Source organism: Antedon bifida, chromosome 9 (genome assembly GCF_963402885.1).
Source record: "Antedon bifida chromosome 9, ecAntBifi1.1, whole genome shotgun sequence".
In the NCBI taxonomy this organism is placed as follows: Eukaryota; Metazoa; Echinodermata; class Crinoidea; order Comatulida; family Antedonidae; genus Antedon; species Antedon bifida.
The window spans coordinates 786,828-797,619 of NC_136234.1; the positions used below are offsets into that span (position 1 = coordinate 786,828).

Sequence of the window (10,792 nt, forward strand, 5' to 3'; positions counted from 1 at the left end):
TATAGTAACCATTTATGTCAAAAAATAAAATGGTCGAAATATGGCCATTTTTTGAAAAAATCCCTGTACTATAGTAAGGGATTTTTTCGAAAAATGGCCAAAATACGCACTTTTTTAAATACTGTTATTATGCAATAATATTGCTATATATGTGCATATATTGTGTTATAAGCATCTTATAGACGTATAGTAATCATTTATGTCAAAAAATAAAAAGGTCGAAATATGGCCATTTTTTGAAAAAATCCCTGTACTATAGTAAGGGATTTTTTCGAAAAATGGCCAAAATACGCACTTTTTAAAATACTGTTATTATGCACTAATATTGCTATATATGTGCATATATTGTGTTATAAGCATCTAATAGACGTATAGTAACCATTTATGTCAAAAAATAAAAAGGCCGAAATATGGCCATTTTTTGAAAAAATCCCTGTACTATAGTACAGGGATTTTTTCGAAAAATTGCCAAAATACGCACTTTTTAAAATACTGTTATTATGCAATAATATTGCTATATATGTGCATATATTGTGTTATAAGCATCTTATAGACGTATAGTAACCATTTATGTCAAAAAATAAAAAGGTCGAAATATGGCCATTTTTTGAAAAAATCCCTGTACTATAGTAAGGGATTTTTTCGAAAAATGGCCAAAATACGCACTTTTTAAAATACTGTTATTATGCACTAATATTGCTATATATGTGCATATATTGTGTTATAAGCATCTTATAGACGTATAGTAACCATTTATGTCAAAAAATAAAAAGGTCGAAATATTGCCATTTTTTGAAAAAATCCCTGTACTATAGTAAGGGATTTTTTCGAAAAATGGCCAAAATACGCACTTTTTAAAATACTGTTATTATGCACTAATATTGCTATATATGTGCATATATTGTGTTATAAGCATCTAATAGACGTATAGTAACCATTTATGTCAAAAAATAAAAAGGTCAAAATATGGCCATTTTTTGAAAAAATCCCTGTACTATAGTAAGGGATTTTTTCGAAAAATGGCCAAAATACGCACTTTTTAAAATACTGTTATTATGCACTAATATTGCTATATATGTGCATATATTGTGTTATAAGCATCTAATAGACGTATAGTAACCATTTATGTCAAAAAATAAAAAGGTCGAAATATGGCCATTTTTTGAAAAAATCCCTGTACTATAGTACAGGGATTTTTTCGAAAAATGGCCAAAAAACACACTTTTTAAAATACTGTTATTATGCAATAATATTGCTATATATGTGCATATATTGTGTTATAAGCATCTTATAGACGTATAGTAACCATTTATGTCAAAAAATAAAAAGGTCGAAATATGGCCATTTTTTGAAAAAATCCCTGTACTATAGTAAGGGATTTTTTCGAAAAATGGCCAAAATACGCACTTTTTAAAATACTGTTATTATGCAATAATATTGCTATATATGTGCATATATTGTGTTATAAGCATCTTATAGACGTATAGTAACCATTTATGTCAAAAAATAAAAAGGTCGAAATATGGCCATTTTTTGAAAAAATCCCTGTACTATAGTAAGGGATTTTTTCGAAAAATGGCCAAAATACGCACTTTTTAAAATACTGTTATTATGCACTAATATTGCTATATATGTGCATATATTGTGTTATAAGCATCTAATAGACGTATAGTAACCATTTATGTCAAAAAATAAAAAGGTCAAAATATGGCCATTTTTTGAAAAAATCCCTGTACTATAGTAAGGGATTTTTTCGAAAAATGGCCAAAATACGCACTTTTTTAAATACTGTTATTATGCAATAATATTGCTATATATGTGCATATATTGTGTTATAAGCATCTTATAGACGTATAGTAATCATTTATGTCAAAAAATAAAAAGGTCGAAATATGGCCATTTTTTGAAAAAATCCCTGTACTATAGTAAGGGATTTTTTCGAAAAATGGCCAAAAAACACACTTTTTAAAATACTGTTATTATGCAATAATATTGCTATATATGTGCATATATTGTGTTATAAGCATCTTATAGACGTATAGTAACCATTTATGTCAAAAAATAAAAAGGTCGAAATATGGCCATTTTTTGAAAAAATCCCTGTACTATAGTAAGGGATTTTTTCGAAAAATGGCCAAAATACGCACTTTTTTAAATACTGTTATTATGCAATAATATTGCTATATATGTGCATATATTGTGTTATACGCATCTTATAGACGTATAGTAACCATTTATGTCAAAAAATAAAATGGTCGAAATATGGCCATTTTTTGAAAAAAATCCCTGTACTATAGTAAGGGATTTTTTCGAAAAATGGCCAAAATACGCACTTTTTTAAATACTGTTATTATGCAATAATATTGCTATATATGTGCATATATTGTGTTATAAGCATCTTATAGACGTATAGTAATCATTTATGTCAAAAAATAAAAAGGTCGAAATATGGCCATTTTTTGAAAAAATCCCTGTACTATAGTAAGGGATTTTTTCGAAAAATGGCCAAAATACGCACTTTTTAAAATACTGTTATTATGCACTAATATTGCTATATATGTGCATATATTGTGTTATAAGCATCTAATAGACGTATAGTAACCATTTATGTCAAAAAATAAAAAGGCCGAAATATGGCCATTTTTTGAAAAATTGCCAAAATACGCACTTTTTAAAATACTGTTATTATGCAATAATATTGCTATATATGTGCATATATTGTGTTATAAGCATCTAATAGACGTATAGTAACCATTTATGTCAAAAAATAAAAAGGTCAAAATATGGCCATTTTTTGAAAAAATCCCTGTACTATAGTAAGGGATTTTTTCGAAAAATGGCCAAAAAACACACTTTTTAAAATACTGTTATTATGCAATAATATTGCTATATATGTGCATATATTGTGTTATAAGCATCTTATAGACGTATAGTAACCATTTATGTCAAAAAATAAAAAGGTCGAAATATGGCCATTTTTTGAAAAAATCCCTGTACTATAGTAAGGGATTTTTTCGAAAAATGGCCAAAATACGCACTTTTTAAAATACTGTTATTATGCAATAATATTGCTATATATGTGCATATATTGTGTTATAAGCATCTTATAGACGTATAGTAACCATTTATGTCAAAAAATAAAAAGGTCGAAATATGGCCATTTTTTGAAAAAATCCCTGTACTATAGTAAGGGATTTTTTCGAAAAATGGCCAAAATACGTACTTTTTAAAATACTGTTATTATGCACTAATATTGCTATATATGTGCATATATTGTGTTATAAGCATCTTATAGACGTATAGTAACCATTTATGTCAAAAAATAAAAAGGTCGAAATATGGCCATTTTTTGAAAAAATCCCTGTACTATAGTAAGGGATTTTTTCGAAAAATGGCCAAAATACGCACTTTTTAAAATACTGTTATTATGCACTAATATTGCTATATATGTGCATATATTGTGTTATAAGCATCTAATAGACGTATAGTAACCATTTATGTCAAAAAATAAAAAGGTCAAAATATGGCCATTTTTTGAAAAAATCCCTGTACTATAGTAAGGGATTTTTTCGAAAAATGGCCAAAATACGCACTTTTTAAAATACTGTTATTATGCACTAATATTGCTATATATGTGCATATATTGTGTTATAAGCATCTAATAGACGTATAGTAACCATTTATGTCAAAAAATAAAAAGGTCGAAATATGGCCATTTTTTGAGAAAATTCCTGTACTATAGTAAGGAATTTTTTCGAAAAATGGCCAAAATACGCACTTTTTAAAATACTGTTATTATGCAATAATATTGCTATATATGTGCATATATTGTGTTATAAGCATCTTATAGACGTATAGTAACCATTTATGTCAAAAAATAAAAAGGTCGAAATATGGCCATTTTTTGAAAAATGGCCAAAATACGCACTTTTTAAAATACTGTTATTATGCAATAATATTGCTATATATGTGCATATATTGTGTTATAAGCATCTTATAGACGTATAGTAACCATTTATGTCAACAAAATAAAAAGGTCGAAATATGGCCATTTTTTGAAAAAATCCATGTAGGCCTACTATAGTAAAAGGATTTTTGCGAAAAATGGCCAAAATACGCACTTTTTAAAATACTGTTATTATGCAATAATATTGCTATATATGTGCATATATTTTTTCTTGAAAAAATCCCTGTACTATAGGCCTAGTAGGCCTAGAAGGGATTTTTGCGAAAATCGGCCAAATTTAGACTATTATTTTTTGGCTTCCGCAGAATCACACAAAGTTTGCGCATGTTACCTCAAACATATTTTGAAAAGTCGATATTTTAGTGATTTTTCTGAAAATCGGCCAAATTCGACCCAATACTTTGTTAGCATGCGCAGAACAAATTGTGTGATTCTGAGCATCGATATTTTGACCATTTTCGAAAAATTGCCAAATTTCGACTCTTTTTTTACTAGTTACTACATTATGATACTAAACGGGATTTCAGGGTGTCATATGATCAATAAATCAAATAAATTTTCCCATAACTCACATAATGAACTTAAAGATGCATTTTCCCCATGAAAAATAATTAAAACAAACGCCATTCATTAACAAACAATTAATAATTAAAACAAATGCCATTCATTAACAAACAATTAATAATTAAATAGGCCATTTCAATTTCAAATTATAGATATTTTTTAGAAAAGTAAATCATTTTATTAAAACTACATAATGGCCTGTACATTGATTTTATACATCTTTATTTGTTCATGTTTTAAAGGACAATCCATCTTAAAGTATGAATTCAATAACTTAAACTACTACACTAATATTCCGTGACTGAATTCAAGATCCATGGGACACCAGCCTAATTGCAGACCACCAATGGTGTGGGACGTGATGGCAATGTACTCACGATCACATCCGGTTACCGGTGTACACAGTTTGACTTACTTACTAACGTATGTTTATTAAAATAATTCTTTTGTACAATATGATTTAAATAATATTTAATATGCTCTAAATTTATTGAATGAGGTTTTGGATCCTCCTACATCCTAAGAGTTGACAAGCACTTTCTGTATCTCATATCTGGAATTATCATCCTTTTTGATAATTCATTTCTTAGTAGTTTAGTTCTCACTATGACGCAACATTAAGATGCGTTCCCACTATGACGCAACATTAAGATGCGTTCCCACTATGACGCAACATTAAGATGCGTTCCCACTAGGATGCAACACAAGGATGTAAGCTTGTGATTTGACCAATCACAAGCGATGGATTATTAAAACTGTTAATTGTCATTGGTCAATTCGCTGTGTTGCATCTCTAGTGGGAACCAAGCTTAACGAAGTACACGCAACAACCAAGTGAGCGTTCTGGTGATCTGTGATTGGTCCAAATGATTTGAGTTGCATCTTTAGTTGGAATAAAGGGAGATTTAGCAATACAAATGAAATAGATGAAAAGAATTTACATTATATAATTATATACATGAGATCTTTACAAATCCGATTCAAATTATACAACACAAAGTACATGGAGGTAGGAGAAAAATACCTGAAGAACAAAAGACACTGTTGTTAATTGGTATACAGTATATCAATGGTATAAATACATCATTTACACATTTATATTTAATATTTGAAAAAGTTGGCATACTGACTAAAATACAGTATATACAGTAGCACACAGTCCATCGGTTTTATCATCCTAGTGTTTTTTTGTGTGTTGTAATTGAGTATTTTTTCCTCGGACATCCTTTTTGCTTTTCCCGTCAATTTTTTCTGCTCAACACAGCTCTTGTAATTGATTTCTTCTCATTATGGCTGAGTAATTGTTGGTTTGTAATACACAATAAAATATACAATTAATAAAGTTTGTTGATATAGTGTAATAATACAGTCAATTCATACAAATGAATGTTTTGTAGTGTTCAAATCAGTATAATGGTCATCAGTCCCAACTCCAGAGTCTGTACTATAGTTTTTGGAAACATTTGAATGTGGATCCAGCCGTTGATGACTCAAACATTCTAACTTTTTCTCCAGGAGTTCTTCTTCAGTTGGAACTTTCAATATCAATGAGTTTTCTAAACCAGAGCATCTGTCTGCCTGCTCCGCTGTCGGTACTTTCTGAATCAATGATCCGGTTTCAGAGTCCTGAAGAGGATCTTCGATACTGGTACTTGATGAGGATGATGAACTGGATGCATGGTAGAAGCATTCACGATATGGGTCGATACTGACATCAACATATGGTGTATCTTGTTCTAACATATCTTCTAAATGATATCTAATTTCTGTGAATGTTGGTCGGTCATCCGGTCTGTCATGCCAACAAGACAACATAATACTGTATCTAAAAGATAATGATTATCACTATGGTTTTTTTTTATAATAATGACAACGGTGACAATATTGGTGATAATAATAAGATATACTTACAGCTCATGTGAGCAGTTTTCAGGTCTGTCCATCCGATAACCCTGCTGAAGTAGCTTCAGTAACTCCCTATTGTGTATAGCGGGGTAAGGTGTACATCCCATAGTAACAATCTCTGATAACAAAACGCCATAAGACCAGCTGAAATAAAAATTGTTAATTTAATTAAGATATTTATATATTGTGTAAAGCTTTAGGTGGTGGCTTAACTGAGTAGGTAAATTCCTGTAAAAATACTACCTTGTTGTTAAATCGATGAGGGTGGATAGTTTGGAGGCTCGAATAAAACCCCTCCTCCTATTCCTGAACTACGCTTTTCAAATAGAGACTAGCCGCAGTCCAACGTATTTTGGATGGGAAAAATAACCCACCTGTAAAAATGACAACTGGCTTGAATGATCCATGCTGCTGTGATTTATAAACGTTTATAGAGTTTACTTACACATCAGATTTATTTGTGAAAACATGATCAAAGATGGCTTCAATTGACATCCATTTAATCGGTAACTTTCCTCCTCTTCTGTTGAGGTATAGTTTGTCGCTGTAAATGTAGCGAGTTAGACCAAAATCACCAATCTTGGCAATCTTGTTGTCTGCTACTAGTATATTCCTCGCAGCCAGATCACGATGAACAAACCCTTTTTGAGATAGATATTCCTAAAATAAAAATAAAGCAACATTATTCAAAAGCATAACATATACAATTGTATAGCAATATCAAGTTGAAGCACTAGTCTTGTTAGACCACTGAAATAATGTTGGGCCCGGTGAACCATCTGGGAATATCTGGTACTGTTTAGTGATATGACAAATGGATTGGATGGGCATGTGAGACAGAATAGAGACATCTCAGTGAGAGACATAGGTGCAAGTCTGTCTATGCCAAATTGCTTGTATTTTTAGGCAAGATTCCTTACTCTTATTGCCTAGTGCTTTCGATGGGTGTAAAAGCATACATACAGTACATGTTAAAAGAACTGTTACCTACTAAGAGTAGGGGATTGTCTCATGGTGTGCTGATCTGTGTAGGTGGTGTACTCCTGCCTGTCCAGTGCCTAAATTTCTCAGTTTCCAGGTAAGTACGAGGACGATTATAATTACAATTGTTCCTGCATTACACCAGAAGTATGTCTGGTCTTTTTTACGCTACACTGCGTTCACATGAGGTGTACGGCAACGCATTTACAGATTAAAATTTGCAGTGTTGCTTGAATAATTACTACAATGTACTTACCATTCCTAGTGCAACTTGTCTTGCAAAAGACAAAAGATCCTTTGGTGTAAGTGCACTCAATTTACTGTTTAAACCATCACCTTGCATCTCCTAAAAGTGTAATAATTAAAACAATTTTAAATTTCAACACTTAGTAAGTAATACCTGTATCAAGTTTGTAATAGTTAATACTAAATGGAAAGAGCTATGCGGGATATAACATACATTTAATCTGTGTGGTGGCATTCGATCGAGAACTTTTAACATAGTACTTACTTACTTAATTCATTTTTACTATTAAAATAAAAAAAGTAATTAATAGATTTTCAAAATATTTCTCAATTAAATATGGCAAGTGAACCAGGCAACCTTTATACATAAATTTAAACTGCATAACTTACCTTGTTTCTGTGATTTCTTAGATAGTTTAACAGATTTCCATGTTCACAATGTTCAACCACAAGGCACATGGGTTCTTCACGAGTGCAGCATGCCAACAGGCTTACAACGTTCGGATGATGTCCTAGATCTTTCATAAGTTCAATTTCACGTCGGAAGTTTTGTCTTTCGTCACATTCAGCAAATCCTTGATATATGTTTTAAAGAAATGTTTAATAAAATGGCATGAAATATGCCTGTATGTTGTAATAACATATTATGTTCTTTCGAAATGAATGATTTGCAGACCCCTTGAATTAATGTTTCATACTTTTTAGAATTTGTTTTTTTAGTTTAGAATATGAAGCATATATTGGCACACATTGGCAAGCATGTAGTGATCTATTGTTTGAAGGTTTGCATGGCGAAATCGAAATTATTAATCGAAATCAAAATCATGTAGTGATCATTCTTTATTGCTTAGGTTTCTATCCCAACCCAGCATGTAGTGATCATCACACTCTCACCAGTAGTCTTTTAAGTTTTCTTATCTTACCATGTAGAGCTTTCACTGCCACAACCAGTGTGTCACTATTGCTGCCTTTAGCCATATGTGAATTCCTCAACCAACACCTTTCAACTATAGCTTTAGTAACTTGTCCAAATGCTCCTTCACCCAGTACCTCTTGAATCTTTAAGCAAGAGCTTGGTAATTCCCATCGATCTGGAGCTAGTGGACTGACAAAAAAATATAATACATTTGTCATTAGATTTATAGAGAACCGATTTTAGGATAAGTTTTTAATACTTAAAACCATACTGTATCTTAATATAATTTATTATTGTTCTGATGTGAAGCTAATAATAATATAAATTTTTCCTTATTCTTATTCCTTTATTATTTTACCACAAGACAGAGGCAGCTCGACCCCAAAATGACAGAGAAATAATAGTACAAATAATTTATTTCCTTGGTTCGAATCTCGTCTAATTCTAAGATTTTTCTCATGATTTAAACAAACCATCTCAAAGACTTTGTTCATGTACAGCATATTGTGTGCATAATGTTATTCTCCCACACACTCTCAAATCGCTGGTAACATATAACATTTTAAATATAATGCGCATTAATGTTTGTCATGTGAACTGTTTGCCTAATATCATTGAGACATTATCGGCAATCTGGCTAAAAATAAACAAACAAATAACAAACAAGAAACCTTTGCTGTTGAAGGGTGCTCTGGGTCTTTGCGTAAGTCTCGTACAGATTCAACACCATTTCTTCACCAGGTAACAACGATTTGTGATCTGTTCGATATTTTATTATACAACGACAGCAAATGCCTGCAGTGACAAGCAACAACACGGCAAGGAAACACAATGGAATGACAAGCTGTAAGGCACTAGATGACGGTGAATCAGTCAATGATGAAGACCTAGAAGATGTTGGCTTATGTTGTTTCAGTGTAACATAAGTAACGACTTCTGGGAAGAGTGTTGTTGGTTCTGGTACAGGAACTGAAACATGAATGAAAAATTGATGTTTGTTATGTAGAATTGTATTCAAGGATTTAGCTGTAATAATGGTAGAACATTATGTCTACACTTACTCCACACTAACAAACAATAATAACACATACACAAAGATGATATATCATGGTAGAAAATGGGGTAAAGGGGTAGGGAATAGGGTGAAAGGGAGAAGAAGAGGGGTACTGTAGAAATCAGGTGAAGGGGAGGAGAATGGGTTAAAGGGGTAGGGAATACTGTAGGGTGAAAGAGAGGAGTAGAAATGGAAGAAGAAGAGGGGTACTGTAGAAATCAGGTGAAGGGGAGGAGAATGGGTTAAAGGGGTAGGGAATACTGTAGGGTGAAAGAGAGGAGTAGAAATGGAAGAAGAAGAGGGGTACTGTAGAAATCAGGTGAAGGGGAGGAGAATGGGTTAAAGGGGTAGGGAATACTGTAGGGTGAAAGAGAGGAGTAGAAATGGAAGAAAAAGAGGGGTACTGTAGAAATCAAGTGAAAGGGAGGAGAATGGGGTAAAGGGGTAGGGAATAGGGTGAAAGGGAGGAGTAGAAATGGGAGAAGAGAGTTAGAAATCAGGTGAAGGGGAGGAGAATGGGGTAAAATGGAGCAGTAAGGAATAATAATAATTATAAAAACTAACTTGTAGTGAATTCTTTTGCATGGAACATTTTATAGTTCAACTGCTCAGTATTCCCTCTCCGCACTATGACCTTTAAAGTAATATTTGATTATCATTACATAATAATAATATATACATTTTTTAAGTCAAACATTGATTTAAATATAATGTCTTTTAATATTAGGTTTTTTATAGAATTAAAATACCAGGTACAAGTCCAACAATCTGTCTAATAACATAATTAGGGATGTTAGTATGGGAAGAAAGGTAAAGTTCTGGGCAATAATTCCATCTAGTAAGAATGAAAGAAGTAATACCTGTATTGCGTAGTCAGTATTTGGTAACAAGCCATGTAAAGTAATGTTAAATTGATTCTGTGGAAAGAATATTGGCATAGTTATATCAACATGCATCATTTTGTAAAGTTTGGGTGTTCATGCAATACAGTCACCTCACTCTCCAAACACCTGGCCTAATATGTCTGGTATTCTGAATATGCTTTTAATTGTCAAAAAGAATTTTTTGAACAAGTATGGAAGTTTATAAAGCTGCTGAGTTATATTAGATAAATTTAATTCCATATTGCCTAATACAATTTTAATTAATGATGGTAATT

The 10,792-nt window shown here is 31.7% G+C and overlaps 1 protein-coding gene across 1 annotated transcript; it reads right to left on the reverse strand.

Annotated features, from left to right (window-relative positions):
• Positions 1-4,665: 4,665 nt before the first annotated feature.
• LOC144851901 (tyrosine kinase receptor Cad96Ca-like) lies at positions 4,666-10,592 on the reverse strand. Its single transcript, XM_078709557.1, has 9 exons — positions 10,494-10,592; positions 10,198-10,267; positions 9,251-9,548; positions 8,587-8,768; positions 8,054-8,238; positions 7,674-7,763; positions 6,882-7,096; positions 6,443-6,580; positions 4,666-6,356 (listed from the first exon to the last, which is right to left on the reverse strand). Exons 1-9 carry the CDS (start codon positions 10,590-10,592, stop codon positions 5,906-5,908), a joined length of 1,728 nt encoding a protein of 575 aa, XP_078565683.1. The 3' UTR covers positions 4,666-5,905.
• Between the last annotated feature and the right edge of the window lie 200 nt (positions 10,593-10,792).